The 24,708-nt window shown below is 48.5% G+C and overlaps 3 protein-coding genes across 3 annotated transcripts; all 3 read right to left on the bottom strand.

The window, feature by feature from the left end:
* Positions 1–211: 211 nt before the first annotated feature.
* On the bottom strand, positions 212–1,177 carry LOC120687180 (chaperone protein dnaJ 20, chloroplastic-like). The gene has a single exon (XM_039969167.1). The coding sequence runs from the start codon at positions 939–941 to the stop codon at positions 471–473; it is 471 nt and encodes a 156-aa protein (XP_039825101.1). The 5' UTR covers positions 942–1,177; the 3' UTR covers positions 212–470.
* Positions 1,178–9,547: 8,370 nt separating this feature from the next.
* LOC120693144 (chaperone protein dnaJ 20, chloroplastic-like) lies at positions 9,548–10,512 on the bottom strand. Its single transcript, XM_039976550.1, has one exon. The coding sequence runs from the start codon at positions 10,228–10,230 to the stop codon at positions 9,760–9,762; it is 471 nt and encodes a 156-aa protein (XP_039832484.1). The 5' UTR covers positions 10,231–10,512; the 3' UTR covers positions 9,548–9,759.
* Positions 10,513–21,559: 11,047 nt separating this feature from the next.
* Positions 21,560–22,455, bottom strand: LOC120689269 (tol-Pal system protein TolA-like). The gene is made up of 2 exons (XM_039971576.1): positions 22,038–22,455; positions 21,560–21,969 (listed from the first exon to the last, which is right to left on the bottom strand). The coding sequence occupies exons 1-2, from the start codon at positions 22,453–22,455 to the stop codon at positions 21,560–21,562; spliced, it is 828 nt and encodes a 275-aa protein (XP_039827510.1).
* Between the last annotated feature and the right edge of the window lie 2,253 nt (positions 22,456–24,708).

The raw sequence follows: 24,708 nt of genomic DNA, 5'->3' as shown, positions 1-24,708 counted from the left end.
TAACAATTTCTTTACTGAGCCAGGTTACGTGCACATAGGTAACCAAACAAGACAATTTTGCATGTAGTAAGACTGGCTCGCGTGAGCTTGATTCCCTGATGCGATGCAAGCCAAGCTCGTACGAGCAACCAATCAGGCCCTAAATTACCCGGCGTCTCGGCCCTGCTGCCTGCTTCAGTACCATCCATCACTCATTATTCAGGCTACTCAGTCACTTGAGTTCAGCTTTGTTGATCCAGAAAAATATCTGTTGGCACGGTATCGACCGGAAATCATTTTGCATAGACAGTGGTGACAGGAAACATTTATCAAAAAAAAAACGAGTGGTGAACCGGTGACAGGAAACGGTCGTGTTGTTTTGATTCGGTGATCGCATTTCGTAAGAACCCGGATGAAGCAATGGTATTTGATAGCGCCTCCAGGGTTACAATGGAGTATTTGATAGCGCCTCCAAGGTTACAATGGGTCTGCTACGCGGCGGCCCGGCGCATCCTGCTGCCCCACGTCTCCCGGCCGCGCCGCTCCGCCGCGCGCCACTGCAGCCCGGCCAGCTGCGACTCCCAGTCGGCGAACCCCGCGCGCCGCGCCGCGCGGTAGCCCGCGTCGCCGAAGCCGAAGCCGCCGCAGCGGAGCTGGATGTCGTAGCCGCGCCTGCGCTCCGGGTCGGACAGCACCTCGTAGGCCTCCCGCGCCGCCATGAAGCGGTCGGCGCCGCCGGGGCACGCGTCCGGGTGCCACCGCCGCGCCGCGCGCCGGTACGCCGCCTTGATCTCCTCGGGCCCCGCCGTCTCCTCCACCGCCAGCACCTCGTACATCGTCGCCTTCGACGCCGGCGCGGCCACCGCCGCCGCGGCGGCCACCCGCACCCGCGCCCGCCGCTGGCCCCTGGCCCCGGCGAAGTAGCAGCCCGAGCCCACGGGCCTCGCGCACACCGAGCTCATCCTCCTCCTGTCCTTCCGCTGCCGCTGCCGGGAGCTCAGGCCGATCGATCAGAGACGACCAAGAAAGTGATGGGCAGCAACTCGTAAGCTCGCTACGGATGAAGCGAAAAGCAAGTCGCGTCTCTCGCTGGCTCTGCAACCGTGGCGACGAAAGGCCGCGGACCTGCCGGTTATATAGCGCGCGCGAGCGCGTCAGCACGAAGGTCGGAGACCTTCTCTTTTCTGGAAGGGGCGGAGGCGGAAGGGATAAGCCAGGGGCGCCCCCGCCCACGTGACGCGGGTTATTAAGTACTACTAGCGCGCCAAGATTTCGCGACCTGCCGTGCGTAGTGGCCCCACATGGGGGACCGCGCAATACTGTTCAAAGTGGACCCATACTGTTCACGGTGGGGCCCACGTCAGGGCCCACACAACACTGTTTATAGTGGACCCATACTGTTCACAGTGGGCCACAGTACTGTAGATCCTAATTAAGTACTACTAACGCGCCAAGATTTCGCGACCTGCCGAGTGTACTAGCCCCACGCGGGACCCACACAATATTGTTCATAGCGGACTCATACTGTTCACGGTGGGGCCCACGTCGGGCCCACACAACACTGTTTATAGCGGACCATACTATTCACATGGGCCAGTACTGTAGATCCTAATTAATTAAGTACTACAACTAACGTGCCAAAATTTCGCGACCTGACGTGCGTACTGGCCCACGAGGGACCCACGCAATACTGTTCATAGTGGACCATACTGTTCACGGTGGGGCCCACGTCGGGGCCACACAACACTGTTTATAGTTGACCCATACTGTTCACAGTGGGGCCCACAGTACTGTAGATCCTAATTAAGTACTACTACTAACGCGCCAAGATTTCGCGACCTGCCGTGCGTACTGGCCCCACGCGGGGCCACGCAATACTGTTCATAGTGGACCCATACTGGTCACGGTGGGGCCCACGTCGGGTCGACACAAACACTGTTTATAGTGGACCCATTACTATTCACAGTGGGGCCCACAGTACTGTAGATCCTAATACTGTTCAGAGTAGGCCTCACGGTACTGCAACCGACTCCTCCCTTGTTGTTCTCTGCTCCCCTTTCTATTTTTAATTCTTTCAAATATTTGATTTCTAAATTTTATATACAACAACACTCCAATTTTTTTAACCTCTCTAAATAAACATAAACTCAAACATATACTACAAATAAAAATTATCAAAACCATAAATCACTTTTCTATAACATATATAAATATGTTCTTTCCTATCGGACCAACCGATTTGTGTCTTCTCCTTTTCTTGCAATATCATCTTTTTTTTATACCTTCCAATATTCCTCTAGAAAAAATGAACTCTACACTACTATCCACGATAAGCCACACCGTTTCTCCAACGCCCTTCCCTTATAATATTAGCCTTTCCTCCAAGTTTCCCCCCCTCCGTTTATTCGCCAAGATTTCGCGACCTGCCGTGCGTACTGGCCCCACGTGGGACCCACACAATACTGTTCATAGCGGACCCATACTGTTCACGGTGGGGCCCACACAACACTGTTTATAGTGGACCCATTACTGTTCACAGTGGGCCACAGTACTGTAGATCCTAATTAATTAAGTACTACTACTAACGCGCCAAGATTTCGCGACCTGCCGTGCGTACTGGCCCCACGCGGGACCACGCAATACGGTTCATAGTGGACCCATACTGTTCACAGTGGGGCCCACGTCGGGTCGACACAAACACTGTTTATAGTGGACCCATTACTGTTCACAGTGGGGCCCACAGTACTGTAGATCCTAATACTGTTCAGAGTAGGCCTCACGGTACTGCAGCCGACTCCTCCTTTGTTGTTCTCTGCTCCCCTTTCTATTTTTAATTCTTTCCAATATTTGATTTCTAAATTTTATATACAACAACACTCCAATTTTTTTAACCTCTCTAAATAAACATAAACTCAAACATATACTACAAATAAAAATTATCAAAACCATAAATCACTTTACTATAACATATATAAATCTGTTCTTCCTATCACACCAACCGATTTATGTCTTCTCCTTTTCTTGCAATATCATCTTTTTTTATACCTTCCAATATTCCTCTAGAAAAAATGAACTCTACACTACTATCCACAACAAGCCACACCGTTTCTCCAACGCCCTTCCCTTATAATATTAGCCTTCTCCTCCAAGTTTTTCCCCCCTCCGTTTATTCGCCAAGATTTCGCGACCTGCCGTGCGTACTGGCCCCACGTGGGACCCACGCAATACTGTTGCTAGCGGACCCATACTGTTCACGGTGGGGCCCACATCGGGGCCCACACAACACTGTTTATACTGGACCCATTACCGTTCTCAGTGGGCCACGGTACTGTAGATCCTAATTAATTAAGTACTACTACTAACGCGCCAAGATTTCGCGACCTGTCGTGCGTACTGGCCCCACGCGGGACCACGCAATACTGTTCATAGTGGACCCATACTGTTCACGGTGGGGCCCACGTCGGGTCGACACAAGCACAGTTTATAGCGGGCCATTACTGTTCACAGTGGGGCCCACAGTACTGTAGATCCTAATACTGTTCAGAGTAGGCCTCGCGGTACTGCAGCCGACTCCTCCTTTGTTGTTCTCTGTTCCCCTTTCTATTTTTAATTCTTTCCAATATTTGATTTCTAAATTTTATATACAACAACACTCCAAATTTTTTAACCTCTCTAAATAAACATAAACTCAAACATATACTACAAATAAAAATTATCAAAACCATAAATCACTTTTCTATAACATATATAAATCTTTTCTTTCCTATCGGACCAACCGATTTGTGTCTTCTCCTTTTCTTGCAGTATCATCTTTTTTTATACCTTCCAATATTCCTCTAGAAAAAATGAACTCTACACTACTATCCACAACAAGCCACACCGTTTCTCCAACGCCCTTCCCTTATAATATTAGCCTTCTCCTCCAAGTTTTTTCCCCTCCGTTTATTCGCCAAGATTTGCGACCTGCCGTGCGTACTGGCCCCACGTGGGACCCACGCAATACTGTTCATAGCGGACCCATACTGTTCACAATGGGCCCACAGTATTGTAGATCCTAATTAATTAAGTACTACTACTAACGCGCCAAGATTTCGACCTGTCGTGCGTACTGGCCCCACGCGGGACCCACGCAATACTGTTCACAGTGGACCCATACTGTTCACGGTGGGGCCCACGTCGGGCCTCCACACCATGCAGCTGGTACGCGCAGGCGAAGTTCACCGTGAACTGCGCGCAGAGCTCCTCCCAGGACTGGATCGACCCGGGAGAGAGGTTCAGGAGCCAAGCCCGGGCTGACCCGGTCAAGGCAACGTGGAAGTAACTCGCCATGATGGCGTGGTTACCCCCAACCGCGGTGATGGTGGGGACGTAGACTTGCAGGAACTCCAATGGGTTGGTCGTCCCGTCGTACTTCTCCTGCAGGTGCGGGCGGAACTTGGGTGGCCAGGCCACCATGCGGAGATGCTCCGCGAGCGCGACGCAGCCCGCACCAACCACCGGGGTCTGGATATAACCCTGGGACCTTGGTGCCGCCGCACCGAGATCGGCATCGAGGTTCCGACCCTCGATGTTGAGCCGGCGTTCACGTGCCCGCTCCATGGTGATGCGGGCATCCTCTCCCGCACGCCTGCAGTTGAGTTCTGCCCGCAGATCAGCTGTCCGCGCGCTTCCCACTGTAGGAGAGCACGCAGAGGTTGGTGTGCCGCCCTGTCGTCGACGTTGTCCCGACCCAGTCCCCGTGGAGCCGGGGGTGGCCTGGGCGGGATGATGAGGCGGTCGATGTCGTCGCGCCACTGCCTCATCACGTCCGGCGAGGCCGCTAGATCTGGCGGGTTGCGGAGCAACTCCCTGGCCGCGGCTATCGGCTCGCTCGGAGCGGCCTGCACGGGGGCTTTGGGGGCATGCTCCGCTTCACGCTGCTGCGCGCCGTGGGCAGCAGCCCTCGGCGCTGGACGGCGAGAGGCCTGCGGCGCGGGTGTCGCCGCGTCCTCCCCCATCGGGTGGTCATGGGACTCGACAATCCGAGCCATGGAGATGCCAAGTGGGCGATCAAGCGGAAACCAAGCTAGCCCCCTACCTGGCGCGCCAAATATCGTGGTGTGGAAAACCACAGCCGGGTGGCGGAATGCACCCGCCTAATCCTAAGTGTAGGATGTGCTTGGGGGCAGTCAAAGAATGCTCGATCTAGAGGCGTAAGAACACGGAAGCACACAAAGATTTAGAATGGTTCGGGCCGCCGGAGCGTATTACCTTACGTCCACTGTGTGATGTATTGCCTGAGCTTGTGTGCAAGCTGGGGGAGGAGTTATGCCTATCTCTACATGTGTGAAAACTTGTAGAACCTCCCCTTCTACCATGCGTGCTCTCCCTTTTATAAGACCAAGGGGAGCAGTACACTGAGCGGGACCCCGACAGGTGGGCCCGGCGATGAATTATAAACTACACTTTGGCTTGCAATGCCTCAAATCCGGAGATCTTGTTGTCGGCTTCCGTGCGTAGCTTCTGACCAGGGATGGTCTTGAGCTGTCCTGTAGGAGTAGAGTCTAGCCTTTGGAGCCACGTGTCGAGGTCATGATAAAGCGCCGAACTACTAACTCAGTCCGCTGTAGTAGCGTGCACTATTGCTCCAGTTAGTAGCTGGTCATCATGACTCGTCGTCCACGCACGCGGCGCTGAGACACTGCTGCGTGCCTCGGTAACAGACGAGCCACCTTGGAAACAGGTGGGCTTACCGTGTTGTCATGCCATGCCTGTCCAACCCGTGAGCGGGTATCCGATGCCCTGCTCTGGCAGCGCACGCCCCAACCACCAACATTTAATGCGGCAGGAGGGCTGACTTCAGGCAGAAGACTCGTGCCTGTGGGACACGTGGCGGTTCCGGACCCCTGCCCAAGCGGAGAGCGGAGGATCGGAGGCCGGCCCTGTGGGACACGTGGCGGCGCCGGACCCTGGGGTCGGCGGCCGTGCCCACAGGTGCTTGCGAGGGCTCCGGACTCCTACCCAAATAGGGTGCTGAGTCTGGGTCCTTTGGCTGGCTCGATGACTCAGGCCTCCTGGAGGTCCGGCTTCCACTTGTAGAGGCCCAGGTCCGGCCCGCGGAGGTTCGGGACCTGTCCGCGGGGGTCCGAACCCGTGGTCCGTGGTTGCCGCTCCTGAGCACGTTCGTCTTCTGTCTTGTAGGAGAGGGTACTCCTGTCTGAGTGTACCTCCAGAGAATGGTTTGGCGCGCGCCATCGACTGGAGAGGGGGAAGTTGAAAGCGCTGTCTGGTGAATCCACGCCGGCGGTTAGCGTCGTACTAGAAAGCCATGGCCAGTAGCTGCAAACGAGGGACAAACTTTTTAAAAAAATGGCAACTGAGCTGGCGTTTATGGAAATATTTAGAAGTTCTTCAAAAGTTTTTGGATCGCAAGTATTAACCGCAATTCAGATATTGAGATTTTAGTAATAACTAATTAGATCGCGATTAATAATTCGATCCAAATCAGAAGAATTTAGCAAATATCAAAAGAGGCTATTTTGCAAAATTACTCCCCTCTCCACCGCTGATAGCCGATGGCCGATGGCGAGCCAGCAGGGCCTCCCACCGCTCGTTGCTCTACCTAGCTACGGATGGAGAGAACCTTCAGCTCGTTGAGATTTGGGTTTTACTTTGACGAGGGTCGAGCTCGGCTCACCCGTGTGACCGGCCCAAGTATACCACCAACAATCGACACGTCTAGGAATTTTGGAGACGAAGTATAATCTAGAGACGAAGCGGACACCACAAAACTAAATTCAAGTTCAAACCCAACTACGGAAAGTAGAAATCTCCATTCCTACACTAATTCGGCTTTTTTTTTTGTCTCCGGACCTGTGAAAACCCCCCTCATGGTCTTCACGGCTTCTACTGCGGAGGGCACTAGCGACAGGAGGCCACACTGGACGGTCGCCGCCAAGGCTGCCACCGTGCAGAGCTCCCCCATTGGATCCTTCAGCGCGCAGATCTCCCCCCTTGAGCTGCCAAGCCGTAGTGTCTGATCGCATCGTCGTAGGCTTTGTGGCTGGAGAGTCCATGGCAATGGCAACCTCCCCGAGGATCCATTGCTGCACTCAAATCTACCAGAATACCAGATGATGTGATGTGGATTCCGGAGCTAATGCCTCACCCAAATGGGGGCAACCAAAACGAATTGTCTAATGCCTGTTGACGATCAGAAATTGGATGTCATTATTATCATTTTTTCCTAGCAATGTCAACACTGAAAGAAAAAAAAATCATGAAAAGTTGCAACTCAATCATATAACAGCACAATTGGTGTCCTAATGGCACTTGGAAGTCGCACAAATTTCCAGATTTATAGTACTAGTAGTTAGAATTAGAATGGTTAGAAGTTGACTGTATTCTAGAATATTCTTTCATAGATAAAACCGTTACAGCCAATTGCTGCAGAACTAATCGTAACCAGTCAACTCAATCATTATACTTGTTTACTTGGCCACTTAGAAGTTAGAACTAATGGTAAGCTTACTTTAACATTCGATCCTACTCCTGCAGTCCTATCCAGTATTGGCCAGTATGGCCGACTTGGCATCAATATCCTGAACTACACTTGCTATCAGTCAAATTCCTTACATGCTCCATCTTTTGCAGTTCGTGGCCGTAACGTCATTGCAAGGGGCCTTGTCTATTTCAGATTTGCCAGCTTTCCTTGATGGTTTACCTGAAACATTATCACCAGCAGCTGGTGTGCTTATGTTCTATCAGCATCTTATGGTACTCCCTCTGTCCCTTTTAAGTGTCGCTGTTGGTGTGCGTGCCACGAGTTTGACTCGATTTGTATAAAAAACGTGCAACAGTTGTATCTCCAAATAAATTTATTAAAAACTATATTAAAAGATATATCTAATGATATTAATTATGTATCATAAATATTAATATCTTTTTATATAAAATTAATCAAAATTATTTCTCGGAAAGCGAAAGCGACAATTATTTAGGAACGGAGGGTAGTATATGTGATTTCCTGGACAGCATCTATCAGCGATTATCTTTCTACATGCTGTTCACACCGAACCCACTAACACCATGTGCATGTTCAGCAGGCTCCGAACTCCCCGCTGCGGTAAGGGGCTGATAGGTTGGGTGAATCAGCGCCATCCAAGTTCTCAGGATGCAATATTCATTTGATTGGTTGCTTGCACGGGCACTAGAGCTTGGCTCGCCGGATGCAAAATGCACTCGCTGGCCTGGCTCGGCGGAAACGGAAAACATTTTGCAAGTCTGCTTCAACATTAGCTGCTTGATAGCGATGGTGGGAAGACCGATACAACCAACCATAACAATTTCTTTACTGAGCCAGGTTACGTGCACATAGGTAACCAAAAAAGACAATTTTGCATGTAGTAAGACTAGCTCGTGTGAGCTTGATTCCCTGATGCGATGCAAGCCAAGCTCGTACGAGCAACAATCAGGCCCTAAATTACCCGGCGTCTCGGCCCTGCTGCCTGCTTCAGTACAATCCATCACTCATTATTCAGGCTACTCAGTCACTTGAGTTCAGCTTTGTTGATCCAGAAAAATATCTGTTGGCACGGTATCGACCGGAAATCATTTTGCACAGTGGCGGGCCCAGGATTTGAGGGCTGTGTATTCAAAAATTCAAAACACAAAGAAAAATGGCTCTTTTATATCTATTATTCACATATATACATTTGGTTATACCTTTAAATATTAAAGATTAACAAAAATAATTGGTATTCAATGAATACACATGCATACCAAGTGGGCCCGCCCCTGATTTTGCATAGACAGTGGTGACAGGAAACATTTATCAAAAAAAAACAAGGAGTGGTGAACCGGTGACAGGAAACGTCGTGTTGTTTTGATTCGGTGATCGCATTTCGTAAGAACCCGGATGAAGCAATGGTATTTGATAGCGCCTCCAGGGTTACAATGGAGGAGTATTTAGGCATGTTCCAACGAGCTAAAATATTAACATTTTTATTTGGATGCACTAGTGTTAAAGTTTAGCGCTTTCATCTATTAGTACTTGTACTTGGATCCAAATAAAATTTTAGAATTATTATAAAGATTCTTGCCGGTACGTTGAGTGTGTATATATTCTCTATCCACTTCATGTATTCTAAATAAACGGGATGGCTCGTTGAGAAATTCCAACTTGCGTCAGAGATCCACACCAGACCTGTTCAGACCGCCGTGCGTCCTTGTACATCCCACTCTCTGATGACTCGCTTCGGATGAGTTGAGCTCCTGCGGATATGCTCGAAAGTCGAAACCCATTCGGGTGACGGCTTCATCTCGCTTTCTACTCACGCCACAGGTCCACAGACCACATCCATGGCAAGTAGCGAACCCAGTGGGCGTTACCTGTGCCGCTGTGTCGCCTGCGGGCTGCGGGCTGCGGGCTGCGGGCATGTCGGCTGGCTCTGGCTCACAGGTCCCCGCAATTTCCTAATCTTCATGATGTGCAGGTTTGATGGTATACTAATCTAATCCAGCTGTCGTTTCTCAAGTGATGCGGCACGCACAACAGTGTCGATTTGGGTAAAACGAACAGAGTTTGAACTTAAAATTTAACCGTACTGCACCTCAAAGGGTCTTAGGCTAATAGTACTTAAAACGAAAATGTTTTGCTTCACTACTTCTGTACACCATAGTATTCCTGAGCTTCCCGTACACTACAAACAGCGCGAACGCTGGAGCGAGAAAGAAGAAAGAGGAGTGGAAAAAAATATATCAACAAGCACCTACTGTACGACGCCACCCCTACCGGGTCTGCTACGCGGCGGCCCGGCGCATCCTGCTGCCCCACGTCTCCCGGCCGCGCCGCTCCGCCGCGCGCCACTGCAGCCCGGCCAGCTGCGCCTCCCAGTCGGCGAACCCCGCGCGCCGCGCAGCGCGGCAGCCCGCGTCGCCGAAGCCGAAGCCGCCGCAGCGGAGCTGGATGTCGTAGCCGCGCCTGCGCTCCGGGTCGGACAGCATCTCGTAGGCCTCCCGCGCCGCCATGAAGCGGTCGGCGCCGCCGGGGCACGCGTCCGGGTGCCACCGCCGCGCCGCGCGCCGGTACGCCGCCTTGATCTCCTCGGGCCCCGCCGTCTCCTCCACCGCCAGCACCTCGTACATCGTCGCCTTCGACGCCGGCGCGGCCACCGCCGCCGCGGCGGCCACCCGCACCCGCGCCCGCCGCTGGCCCCTGGCCCCGGCGAAGTAGCAGCCCGAGCCCACGGGCCTCGCGCACACCGAGCTCATCCTCCTCCTCTCCTTCCGCTTCCGCTGCCGGGAGCTCAGGCCGATCGATCAGAGACGACCAAGAAAGTGATGGGCAGCAACTCGTAAGCTCGCTACGGATGAAGCGAAAAGCAAGTCGCGTCTCTCGCTGGCTCTGCAACCGTGGCGACGAAAGGCCGCGGACCTGCCGGTTATATAGCGCGCGCGAGCGCGTCAGCACGAAGGTCGGAGACCTTCTCTGTTCTGGAAGGGGCGGAGGCGGAAGGGATAAGCCAGGGGCGTCACCGCCCACGGGACGCGGGTTATTTTGTTTGACGCGCCAAGACATCTTGATCTTTTCTGCAATTCTGCTGGTTGGCAATCCCTGTTTCCGCTTGTGCCGCGGCCGGCGGTTTGCCTTGCCTGGAATTGTTCTCCGCTCGATCTGGGCTTCTAGAGGTTTGGTCGGCGACCGACAGGAGAGGGGGGACGGGAACGGGAACGGGAACGGGAACGGGACCCGACGTGCCGCGCCGTTTAACGTAAGTCGCTTCTAGATTTTTGGCCTTTTGTTTCTGGCGATCTGCTCGTTGACCCGATGACTTGTAAAGTGCGCTGGCAGCTGTGTGATTGGTTTGTTCTTGGCGAGAATTTCTTTTTTTAATTACACTTAGAGGGTGTTTAGTTGGCGAAAAGTTTGGGTTTTAGTACTGTATCATATTTCATTGTTATTTGACAACTAATATCTATTTATGAGCTAATTAGATTTAAAAAATGTCTCGTATAAATTAGTTAAACTATATAATTAGTTATTTTTTTAATTACATTTAATGCTCCATGTATGTGTCGGAAGATTCGATGACAAGTATTGTATGAACTTTTTTAGGAACTAAACGCCCCCTTACAATATACGGACACTCATTCCTACGAACGTATGTACGCAGATTCTATCCCTATGAGCATCTTCGATGACCGAGCTTACAAATTTTCGAGATTGACAAAATAATCACAGACGCCTCACTGTCGACGAAAATGTCACCTACTACTGAAAGAATAACACTATTAAATATTAAAATATTCACTCTCACGGGAAATCAAACCCAGAACTGGACTGTGCCACGGCTATACTAACTTACCTTGTGACATCGACACAAGAGGATTTACAAACCGATTCTGTCATGAGACGTGAATCATTGTTATTTCAAAATTCAAATAATGTGTCAAACTTTGGATATGTACTTTTTAGACTAAATAAAAATAATGTGTACGTATTTTTAGTCTAAACTATAAATAAAGTTATTCCTATAATTCCTCTTGACTTCAACCCAAGATCTAGGAAATTTTGGAGCTACCAATCAATACTAGTTCAACAGATCCAAAAATTGTTGTGGGTGGCGTGAGTGTGGCAATAGATTTTGAAGCTGCATGAGAGAAACCTTTTGTGTTCAGAGTTTTAGATTAAAGGCTATTTGATGAGGAAGAAACCTGCTTCTAGATCCATAGGAGATGGCAGATCTAGAGCACAGTGGAGAGTGATTGCTTGCTTGCATGTAGGGGTCTGGTTGAGCTCCCAACCTACCGAGTACCGACCTAGGACCCCGTGTAGCTTTTTCCTAGAAAAGAAAAAAAAGAATCATATGTAGCCCCCTTAGTCTTAAGTGAATGCAAGAGCTTTTGACATAATTTTTGAGATATCTAGAATCACGGAAGGTTGAATAATAGACACAAAACACAACAATTTGACCGTCGACAATGGCCTCACGAGGACCATCGGCAACAAGGTTGACGGAGATCCAGTGGCAGAACCAAGAAATTTTCATGAGGAGGCTGGACAAACGTGATCGGTGTTTCACAATATATACTATAAAAGAAGCTACATAAATCTAATTGTATTCAAGCTAAATTTTCTATTACTAACACATTTAAAATCTGTTTGGGAGGTATTGACTCTGCTTTCATATCTTCTATACAAATTGAAGCATTGAAGAGTGAAAATTGTTTTACAAATTGAGATGAATATGAACAAGAAGCAAAGTGAAGCCAAATTCTTTCATTTCATTGATGAATTGGTTTTTAGAAGAAACCCTCATTTTGTCCCTTTACAAAGGATTTAGATAATAAAAATATATGGGAGTAAAACCTATAGAGATGAAAATTTCACACGAGAGAATAATCGATAAATAGTTGTGCTACACTAGCTCTTACCATGGGGTTGGTCTTCCGCGTATAGGCATCCTACAAGCGATGGGTGCCACATCATATAAGTTATAGCCATTTAACACTTAATTCCTCAAATATAAATTGATCTTCTTGTGTTTCCACAGTGCAGTTAATTGCTCCTTTAGATCTTCAATCTCATGCAAATTGGCAAAATTAGTCAGTGACTCTAAAGGTTCTGGGTTCTACTGGGCAGCCAGCTATCTTTCTCTCTAAACTTATGTGTTTTTTTTACATCTTAGACTGCACGTATACGTTGCGGACTTGCTACTGCGTAGAGGGTCCTAAAATATATACTGGAGCTAGGGGCGCAAGGCTCTGGCACCCCCTGGTCCCGCCATTGCGGAGATCACTGTGGTCGGTGCAGAACACCTTAATAATTTTTCGATACTCTAAACAAAAGAAAGTTGTCAACGGAGAGGATCGGATCGATCCAATGGTCTGCCAAATCAGAAAACAGGCGGCACGCACCTTCAGGCTTCAGATCAGTCGCTGCCGATAGATGGCCGGCACTTGGGTAATTTTCCAGCAGCATCTATCCCTTGTTTGTTTACCGTGGTTTTCTTTGGATCGGTCTCCCTGGTTGTCTAGTGAGATTCTAGATGCACAATCTCTCCTAGATAGCTGTACTAGTTTCTAGTGAGATATGTATATACGATGGCTGTACTATGGCCTTGTTTAGTTGCAAAATTTTTTGGAATTTTAATACTGTAATATTTTCGTTTGTATTTGGTAATTATTATCCGATCATGGGTTAATTAGTCTTAAAAGATTCGTGTCGCAAATTACAGACAAACTGTGTAATTAATTATTTTGTTTAGCTATATTTAATATTTTATGCATGCGTTCAAAGATTCGATGTGACGGGGTCTTATAAAATTTCGGAATTTTAGATGTAATTAAACAAGGGCTATATATATTTCCAGCCTAGATCGATGATTGTGACCTCATATATATATATATATACGATGTGGAAATAAACAAAGCCTTCTAGATCGATTGGACCGGCTGGTGTGTGGTGTGTGTGAGTGCATGGCCGGGTGGGGCCGTGGGGCTAGCGAGCTTTGGCTCGGCGAGAGAGAATTCGGTGACGTGGGGAGACCCAGACCCCTCCTAGTCTACGTGAAAGCGACGTGTTTCTAGACGAATGGTTCGTCGCCCATGGAGCTGTCGCTTTTCTGCTACCAGCTGCCACCTGCCGCTGTAAGCTTAAACACACGTCCACCGATTGATGATCCTTGCTTTGGTAGGCGATTAGCAGGCGCCGACTGGCTAATTGATCATCACCGTACCGTGGGTTCAGCAGGCAACTGTGTGCCTGCTGGCGTTTGTGAGGAGTTGTGACCGACACGCATGCTGATCAATCAGAACCCAGAAAGCAACAGCAACGGAGGAAATTCAACGCCTCAGACCGTGTTTAGTTCGGTAGTGTGTAAACGCAAAAAAAATTTGCGTTTCGAATCTTTCTAATTTGAAGCACTAAATGAAGTCTATTTATAAATTTTTTTGCACAGATGGGTTGTAAATCACGAGACGAATCTAATGATGCTAATTAATTCATGATTAATCAATAATTAGCGGATGGTACTGTAGCATCACTGTTGCAAATCATGGATTAAGTAGGCTCATTAGATTCGTCTCGCGATTTACAGACCGTCCATGTAAAAAGTTTTATAAATATATTTCATTTAGTACTTCAAATTAGTAAGATTCCTTTTCACTTTAATGCGTTTACGGCTTTTTTACGTTTACGGGGTGGAACTAAACACACCCTCTTATTGATCAAAGGTAAACGCTTAGGACAGGTGCTAGCAGTTCGCTCTCGTTTGCCCTGCAGTACTCATCTGTTTTTCTACGCTGCTGCCATCTTTGCATTAACGAGCTCTGCTTACAGCCATACAATACATAGCCACACTTGCGTGTTTGGGGGTATAGTGGTAACATCAAGCGAGGAGGAACGATACCGACGCATCATCATTTTTTCATCTCAAACGAGTCCTGGGTTGCACGGAGAGTACGTAGCCACGTACGCCCACTGCCGTGTGCGTGTCACGTCGTTGAAAAACACAGCACGTCACTACAGTTTCTTAACCTCGAGCTGCCGTGCATGCATTTCTACCCACAAGCTAACAGAGCAAAATGTCAAAGGCCGCTGAGAGTCCGAGTGAAGGAGCTATCGATCAGATGACATCTCGACACATGTCGTCACGTCATTCATCCACAGGTGTGTTTAAGCACAATTGTTTCACTAATTGTTCATGCGGATACAAAACGTAATTAATTGGACCACTTGCTCTAAAAAAAAAGACCGCCTGAAGTTGAGGAGTGCACGCTTTTATTCCCTCCTACACTGCCAACACTGGCGGATAACAAGAGAGCCGTATGGTGAATAATAGCTTCTGCGCATCCGACTGCTACAGTGAGAAATAGTATATACTACCTCCTTTTATTTACATGACGTTTCATACAGCTACACTAGTTGCCTAAGTTTCCATCCACCGGCGTCAACTAAACAAAAAACGGAGGTACTATATGCTAGTACCTATCATCAGAGAGTCATAAAAATGGATATGGAATCTCATGAATAAATGGTTATGAAAAAAAACTAGCTAGTACAAAGACAGATAGGGTGTGCTCAAGCATCTAGCAAAGTCAACTTGAAATTTGCATCTGTTGTCAGTTTTTACAATGTTTTCAAGCTGGGTAGAATTTCTTTTTTTTTTGAGAAAACCAGATTTATATTTCATATAGAGTTCTGATAGCTTACATTCCATATCCTACAAAAGACGCTCTTGAAAGAAATAAAAACTACACTCAAGTCCTTGCAAGATAATCCGGGTTGTCTGTCGCCGACGATCGGGGCAAACTTGTTGAGACCGACCACCTTCCCGACGAAGAAACATCAGATATCTTCATTGTCACCAAGACTAGCACATCAAAAATTCCAATATGCTTTGTAACCGCTGAACACTCAGCCCAAAACAAGATGGTCGGAGGCCATGGCATCGCCATACGACGATTAAACCCGAAGGGGGAGGTGTCGGTATTTTTACCGCTCGCCTACCTTGGGATGCCCTAAGGTAGGAGATTGTTGGAAGCGGATCGCCGAATCTAGAACTTGAAGGTAAACGCAAGGACACAAGACACAAATTTAGACAGGTTCGGGCCGCCGGAATAGCGTAATACCCTACGTCCTGTGTGGTGCTTTGGTATATTGCGCCCTGCGCTGGGGTGTTGAGCTCTGTTGAGCAATCTAGCTATCTGTTGGTTCATACCGATCTAGGTACCCCGCCCTTCTTTATATAGTTCAGGGGGTGGAATCCTAGTCGGTTTACAAGGTAGGAGTCCTAGGAGGATTACAATGTAGAGTCCTAGGAGGAGTACGATTTCTTCCTTCCTTGTGTGTATCCGGAATCTTCCTCACATCTATGTCGTGTGCACAGTCCCGTGGGCCCGGGTCTGACAAGCACTCGAGCTCTTCGTAGCCGAGTACTGCAGGTGTCGAGTACTTCTGAAATGTCTTCGAGTACTTCGAGTGCTCCATCGAGTGCTTCGAGTGATCTTTCGAGTACTTCTGGCTGCATCGAGGCTGTGAGGTGCTCAAGCCCCGAAAGTCTTCTTTTATATGGTGTGCGATGAACTCGCGCTCCATATAGAGTAGCCCCCGAGCCTTAGGCTGAAACGCAGAATCAGGCTGAGGGTCAAATCAGTCTTCAATCTTCTGGTCTTTATCTTCCAAAAATTTGAAAAATAAGCCGTCAATGACACATGTCCCGCAGCCCCCGAACCTTGAATCCAAATTCTAAGATTTGGAATTAAGGATCCGAAAGTCGGGGCACACGGTGTCGAATTTTTCTCGCCTCTAGTCTTCACATGAGTCAGCATAGTAGTTTTGCGGCATCCAGCCCCCGAGCCTGCAAGACAGGCGAGCCATAGAAGCCACGTCGAGTAGTTTTTGTTGTCCAGCCCCCGAGCCTGAGAGAAGGACATGGCAGCAGCATGCTCCAAGTCCGGTCTCCTATGAAACAAACATAAAAATATGTTGTAAAATGATATACATGATATCATGTTGGGAGTATCCCAGCATTGTAGAAAATGCTCGTAAAAGAAAGGGAGAGAATCCCAACATTAAAGAATGCAGATAAAACTTTTTTTCGTGTCTTGTTCTAGCTAGGTCATGTAATTTCCCCGAGCAGTTTAGCCTATTACGTGTAAGCACCTGATCCCTGATAGCCATAGCCCATTGCGTAGGGAACGTGGCCGCATGCACACGTAGGAACATAGGCGTACAGAAGAGTCGAGGTTGGCATATGCTCCTCGAGTACTTTAGCGACCGTTGAGAGGAGACAACTGTTGACGCTCACTAACGACCAGTTCTGAGCGTCAATATTGCCATAATAAATGGATGGACTTATATTTCTTACACTCATGCAACTAATAAAATAACCGAATTCCACATGTCCCTCTAGATTTCTATGAGTGCAGGATTTAGCTGAAAATGGAGGGCAATCACACCCTTTTGGCTGAGAAGCAAACACCGATTAATCAGACACCATCACACATGGATCAAAAGGCCACAAGAGCAGAAATTCAGTGGGAACAAGGCCGAGCCACACACCAGTAACAAGTGGGCCTCGAGGGCAGCCCATGGGGCAAAAGGGAAGGTCAGTGAGCCTAGTGGGAGGCCGGTCGACCTACAGGCCGGCCGACCTAACCATGGGCCCCACCGCCTCAAGTCTTCGACGTGGCAGCTCCTCATTGAAGGGTGAAGTCGGTTCCAGAGGTTCCATGCTGAATTCCCGGCCGAGAAAGGGATGGCTCCCCACTATATATATGAGGGGAGGGGCTCCATTTCAAGCATCACCAAGCATCCAAACAATCAAGTTACCTTCTCAAGATTTAGTTCATCTTCTCTTGTAGAGGTCTTAGGACTAGAGGAGTTCAGATTCGAGTCGTAGTTCGAGGTCTTAGAGTCTTCATGGAGAGTCCGGTATGTCTTTTACTTTCTCTACATGTAATTCTCTGAGTTTGTACTAGATGCTTATTTACTCTATTCAGTACTTTGGTTCGTATGCCCTTGTTGTGTATATGATCCATCTTGTGAGTTATGAATGTCTTGAGTGATTCGCATGTATAGACTAGTCGTGTATCATGGCTTTGTTTCATCTTCCTTAATTGGGCGCTCTAGAACTAAGGCCCCGGATAGACAAGGGTGTCCTTGCGCAAGGCTAGAGTGGTACTCGTTAGCGTAGGCGTGGTGCCTAGGTTGATGACCACATTTGAATGCGATTCTACCACACGGTTTGTAGAGCTAGCCGGTAGGTGGTGACAGCACTGTCCGTGTCCCGAGAAATCCTCTACGTTCGGGTAGAGGAGTAGGAGGTACATAAAGCCGTCGGATGATCAGACTTCTCCTGTTCATCTGGATGCGGTCTCCCTAGTCCATTGATCAGACTTTTCCTTTTGCTGTGAACAACTCAGTTCAACTGTTCATGAGAGTACAATAGAATATAGCTCTAGTTATCCTTGATCTTGCTTTTCCCTCTCCGATATCCTAAGTGTGTTATCTAGTTGTGCTTGTGTGTTCACTACCCCCTTTACCATGAATATTATTTCCCTGTTCGGATCATTGACATTAATCATAATGGTCTTTCCGAGCTTAATTAAATTCTATACACCATCGCCTTCCCTGCGGAAATATAAATGACACCCCGGTTACTCTCGGGTAAAATGCTACGGCGGTACTCCGTGCGCTTGTGGATTTATTCGTGGCCCATGATTTAACTGCCACCCAAATTGGCGTCTGCGGGCGTCATCGCTGGTGACGTTGGTAGGCGCCAACAACAACGAAAACAAAGAAGAAGTCGACAAAGCGACAAATAAGATGCGCAGCGCGCATAAAGCACTCGATGAGAGTGCGGGTTGCGGACAAAAAAGTCGGCAAAAGTGCAGGTTGCGCACAAAAAAGAGGTCGGCAAGAGTGCGGGTTGCGCACAAAAAAGGTCGGCGAGAGTGCGGGTCGCGCACAAAGCAGTCGATCATGGTGTAGCCCCCGAGCGTGACTTCGGTCGAGAGGCGTACCCCAAAAAAGCATTCGATCTTGAAAAAACAAGTCGAAAAAGATATAAGTGACTTAGTTTGATTGAAGCCGACTAGTCGGAGTTGAATCCGACTAGTTATTGATGGTGCGAGGTCTGTTCTTGACTAGTTTTCTAGTCAAGACAAGTAGTCGAAGTAGTCGACGCCGCGTCACTGAGTAGTCGAAGTAGTCGACGGCGATTGTTGGCGTTGCCGAGTAGTCGAAGATGTGGCGCAAGCTGGAGTCTTGTCGAAGTGGTCGGCTGCATGGACGTTGCTTGTTAATGTGTATATTTTGGAGAGTAGCACGAGTACACCTCTATGTACAATTAGCTAGCATTCTGGAGTCTTCGTGGTAGCCCTTCCCGTGTATGCATAGTAGAATTCCGACAAATTCGTTTCCTTGTTTGTTGAGGGAATCTGCTTTGCCGATGTAGTACTACTCTCGGTCTCCCTCGGGCCATGCTAGTCCGCGCGCGCGCCAGGAGGCTTCCTGGCGCGCGATCTCCGACAGCAGCGACCTTTCCTTTTTTGGAAAGTTTTTTTTCTGCATTTTTCTATTTTTGGAAATTTATAATTTGTAAATATAAATTTTTAGTATAATTTTTGCGCGTCTTCAGTGGAGAATAATCATCATAACTTTTTATGATATACATAACTTTTACGTATAACTTTTTTCTAGCAACTTGAGGAATAATTTTTTAGTACAACTTGTACTTAACTTTTAGCATAACTTGTAGAATGTTATCTTTATCAGGGAGACTTCTCGTACAAATTCTTTTACACAAGTTCATCATACAACTTTTTACGCATGAAATTCATCATACAACTTTTGAGTACAAATAGTCAACAATTTTTATAAAAAAAAAGTTGTCAAGAGAACTTCAACACATAATAGAACATAAAAAAAAGAGAACAACTGAAAAGGAAAAATTATCATCATAACTTTTTATGGTGTACATAACTTTTACATACAACTCTTTCGTAATAACTTGAAATACAATTTTTAGCACAACTTTCATGATACATATATAACTTAATGTATACTTTTATAAATATAACTTACAGAGGACAACATTTTAGCATAAATTGTATAAAGATGTTATCTGGAAGATTTCTCGTATAACTTTTTACGCTCAAATCTATCATACAATTTCGGAACACAAGTCTCGGTATAATTTTTTAGTATGATTTTTATGCAAAAGTTGTCAATGGAATGTGAAGGAAAAAAATAGAAATGAAAAAAGAAAATAAATACCTGTGTCGCTCCCTCCCACCGAGTCTAAAGAGGAGGACAAAGATAAATGGTGAAGAGAAAAAAAAGAGATAATGTACCTTGCTTGATCACGTGGACTCATGAAAGGAAAGAAATTAAAGTCACGAAATGCTATACACGCAACAGACGGCGAGTCACGCAGGGCCGCGGTCGGAAAATCGAGCGCGAGGACGCTCCCTGGCGCTCGCGTGCTGGATTGGAATCGCGGTCTCCCTCTGTCTTGCGCCTGGAATCCGAACAACGGGATTGTGACAGAGTACTGCTCGGCTTGGGATTGTGACGGAGTACTGCTCGGCTTGGGATTGTGACGGAGTACTGCTCGGCTTGGGATTCTGACGGACGGAGAGCTCAATTGTGTCTCAGGCTTCGGACCCGCACGCGGTACTCCTGGAGGCCGGCGAGTAGCAGCGGAATATATGTGTTCACACATAATTGCGCTAACACATTCGAATGCGCTAGAACGCGCATGAGGTCGTCAAAACGATCTGAACCAGCAGTGCCCTGAGCGGACCGGTCTGACCGGTTCCGCCGACCGGTCTGACCGGTCGAGTGCAGAACGCCGCGAAGACCTAGAAACGCAAGCTCAGGAGGGACCCCGTCGGAGCTCGCGCGGCTAGGGTTGCCCTGAGGTCGGTAAGGCCACTCAGAACGCCTTCAAATGTCGCCAGGAGGTGAGAAGAACAACAAATTAGGGTTTGGAAAAGTTAGGGTTTGAGAGGAAAAAAAAGTAGATGTATTTTGTATTGGTTCGATTGGGAATTCCTCAATCGGCCTTAGCCTTTATATTTATAGGTCGGGGAAGTCGTACCCCTTCTCCAAGTCGGATTACACAAAGTTTCCACAAATAAAACAACTTCTACTCGGACTAAAACTGGGCAGACCGGTCTGACCGGTCGGCCCGACCGGTTAGACCGGTCGGCCTCTAACTTGCCAAATTTTGCTGTTAACATATGCCCCCCTGCTTTTTGGTGAGTTTTACAAGCCAAAAAGTGAGAACTATCCTGATGTACATGTTTTACACAGAGCATATAAGTCTAAAAATAAAACTAAGGGCGATATCTAATACCGGCCATCTTCGTCTTCACGCACTTTGCCACACGTTAGGATAAAACTTCTTCAAGTATCTCCCATTGATAGCTCTAGGTAAACCTTCAGTAGCTACGCCGCTTCTATACTTGAGATTCCAAGCTATTTGTACATAGTTTGTATTTATATTTCAAATTTCCCGAAGCAATAAAGAGTACGCTTTACTCATTTATTTTTTGAAAACTTTCCGAACCCTTGGGGGCTCGGACGCGCACGAACACTGAGGTAGGCTCGGCTTTACCCTCGGCAAAGCCAAGTGTCCCTCGGGGGCTACTACGGGGGGAACCCTCGAACGTCCCCGAAATCGCCAACGTTTTTTTCGAAAAATTTCCGTATCTAAGTTTCTCGTATACTTAGAAAGGTAGATGCAAGGCACAAACGACTATGTAATGGGATCGGCCGAGCCGCAGGACTGCCTATGCCTCCGGGATACGGCATCCCCACTCACCTCCCTACGCCTAAGTTGCTTGTGAACGCAAACTCCCTCGCTGAGGCCTATCTAAGACGCATACGAGAACATGGAAATAAAGTAGAGAAAACGAGGGCTCGAATGCACAAGGCCTCAATCGGCCACACTGTCAATACATCAACTAGTTTCTTCGCCCAGAAACACAGTTACGACAAAATACTGACTTATTTACGTGGGCTCCGAGGCCCAGACTTCCTACAGGTTGCCTTCTCCCCCCTGCGGATCTTCAACAGTGTCGATTTTGGCTATGGGGGGATGTCGTCCTCAAGCTTCTTGGCCAAGGCGGCGGCGAAGTCCTCGACGGCGGCGTCGGCCTCGTCCATAGCGGCCGCTGCGGCATCCCCAACGACGTCGGGTGCGTCGACGTACCCCGACGACACCAGCTTGAGGTCCATGTCATAGTTCGTCGAGGCCACGGCGAGGGCCCGTTGAACACCGAGGCAGAAAGTGCTTTTGATATGCTCGGCCACCCGACCGCCCAGCGATAGCAGGCGGCTGGCCACCGAGCTACCAGATAAGGCCCCCTCCCCCTCGAGTTCCTGACACACGGCCATGGCGGTCTGCTCCAGGTCTGCGTACTCAGCCTGTGCCGCCGTGAGCGTGATGTGGACAGCTTCTTTCGCCGCGGTCTCGTCCGCCACCACTTTCTTCAGCTCTGAACGAGGGAGCGAAGATAAGTTGCGGCAAATTAGAGCCAAGTTAAACAAAATCTCAGACACTTACCCGCGATGGACCCTCGTGCCTCCTCCAGCTGGGCCCGCGCGGCTTCCTGGAGCGTGGACAAGGAGGCCTCCTTATCCTTGAGGGCGGCCTCTACATTCTGAACGGCCACCTCGTTCTCCTCGAGGGATGCATCCTTCTCCTTAAGGGCCGCGATGAGCGTGGTGACGGCTGTTTTCTCGCGTTGGAGCTCAGCCTCCTTGCCCCGGATCTCGGCCTCCTTGCGCTGGAGCTCGGCCTCCTTCGCCTCGAGCGCCTGATCCTTCTGCTTAAGCGCTGCTTTAGCTTGCCGTAGCTCTGCCTCACGCGCCTCGGCCTCCTGTGCCTTCTGGTCAGCTGCGGCCCGCTGTGCGTCGTGCTCGCTGTTGGCTCGGGCCAGCTCTCGTTCCAGCCCGCGGATCTGCGCCTCCAGGGGTGTCATCTGGTCGGTCCGAGCATTGGCCTCGCTCAGTTACGTCACCAGGGTAGCGTTGTACCGATCGAGCCAATGCACCCTGGCATACAGCCGCGTCAGCCTATCGCTCTTGTCACGCGACATGGATAGCAGCTGCTGTAGATGAAGAAACGTGAGCAGGAAATCGTATGCATAAAACCGGAAGTGGGCAAACAAGGCACTCACACTGTTGACATCGCGATGCATTCGAGAAAGGAGATTCAGAGTCCGAGAGAGGTCCTCCTCGATCTGGGCCCCGATGGCCATATGCACACGCCAGGCGTCACCCTCTACCCGCTCGGCGTGGATGAAATCCGGGGGGACAATGTGCGCTGGCCAGGCGTCATCTTCTTCCCGCTCAACGCGGGCAAAATTTGAGGGGACTCCGGACTGAACAATCGCGTAGCTGGCCCCATGCCCGGGTCCCCCAGACATCTCTGCACCAAGGACACCCTTGGAGGCCAAGACGAACTCGGCAATACGGGCGGCGGCGCTAGCCGCGGCAGCCGGGTCGTTATCTTCCGACTCCCCGTACTCCTCGCTCAGCGGTAGCTCCATGTTGGCGCTCCTTAAGTATCCATTTTATCCTCTGTTTAACTTTGATAATGGCATGAATTTAATATCAGAATCACTAACCATCCTAACCTCGGCCCAATTATTGGTCGTTTTCGCGTTTGCACATATATTTTGGAGGTACTTCGTTTTTGCAGGTTTTTGACCAATTTTGGAGCATGAAATGGCGAGGCTCATGATCACGCGATGACACGAAGAAAGACGAAGGCCAAAGCCCAAACAAAGGATCGAAGGCCATGATGATTAGAGGCCCGTTCATGCACATCCACCCTCCAATGAAGCCCAAAGAACAAATCCCACAAGATAAGATCAAGATACTTCGGGGCTAAGCAAAGCAAAGAGATATTTAAGGAAGGATTTTCCATCCTATCCTTTTTCTCGAAGAAATCTCGAAGATAACGACGTCTAATGGGGTGCAATCGTGAAAGACGTAAACTCTAGAAGATTCCAAGTGACTTGGGGAGAAAGATGAACACGAGACAGCGAAGGAAAGAGCCAGGCCGGCCGGGCCAGCCCTTTTTTAGGTCGGTTCGACCTCCCCTTTGACCTAGGGTTCCCTGAGGCTATTTAAAGACCCCTCCCCAAGGTTCACGCAGAGATCAATTCGGGAGACGACGTCAAGGAGCAGAGAAGATAGAGTGACACCTCTCAGAGAGCCGAGGGTCGTGCTAGTTGTCTAGGGTTCGCCCTAGCCGACGTGGGAACCTTGCAAGGAAGACCACGTCGGAGTTCTGGAGCTAGGATCATCAAGATCAAGGTAGGGCCCCGGTTGTGATCTTGTGATGTACAATCATTCATGGTGAAGTTATTTGTGATTCCGAATGTTTAGCGACCATGTTCTCTCTTTCGATTTCGTTCTTTTCTTTGGGTTTGCTTCATCCTAGATCTATTATCGAGATAGATCGCTTAGCATGATCTTGTAGTCATGATGGCTAGAGGTTCATGGCGGAACTACCAAAGGGGGTTCGACTTGCTTCAGGGTATTTCGTTCAAAAGGGGGGCGTCGTGACAGGCCGTCTCCACAGAGTAGGCGGAGTATCGAGGGATCGGATTGGAGATTTTGGGTTTAAAGAGGCTTTTCATTGAGATTCATATCTACCTTATTTCACTTCATCTAGCTGGAACTACAACATATGCATGATCTAGGTGATCTAGATTGGTTATCTCTAACTTTCTCTTGCTACCTTCGGTGTTTGTCGTTTTTAGTAGATTAGATTCGTTTTACACCACATCAACACAAAGGAATCTCTATGCTAGTAGATTGTTTTTTGTCTCTTTGGTTCCGTGGATTGATAAACCTTGGGGGAATACTTTAAGGGAAAAGCTACACGAAACTGTGCGCTTGCGGTATATAAATCGGGGGCGCTAAGGAGCGTCAACAAGCTTTTCTGGCGCCGTTGCCGGGGAACCATCGATTTAAGATCCAATCTTACTTGCATTCGTAAATATTTCTTGATTTTTCTTTTTGACCTTTTTAGATCTCTTGTTTTTCTGAGCTAACTAAAAAACGGATCTATTCCATGAAAATCAATCTAATCTAGAGTTTTCTTTAGTTTGTTTTATTTTTCTTTTATGTTTTAGATCTTGTATATTCATCTTTTAGATCTCGTATATATTTTTCTTCTTTTTCACTAACCCCTAACAGGAGATGGACGGGAGCCTCTCCAA

This window comes from Panicum virgatum, chromosome 9N (assembly GCF_016808335.1).
Source record: "Panicum virgatum strain AP13 chromosome 9N, P.virgatum_v5, whole genome shotgun sequence".
Lineage (NCBI taxonomy): Eukaryota > Viridiplantae > Streptophyta > Magnoliopsida > Poales > Poaceae > Panicum > Panicum virgatum.
Note: the sequence above shows the minus strand (reverse complement) of the source record. Positions and strands in the feature narration are given on the sequence as shown.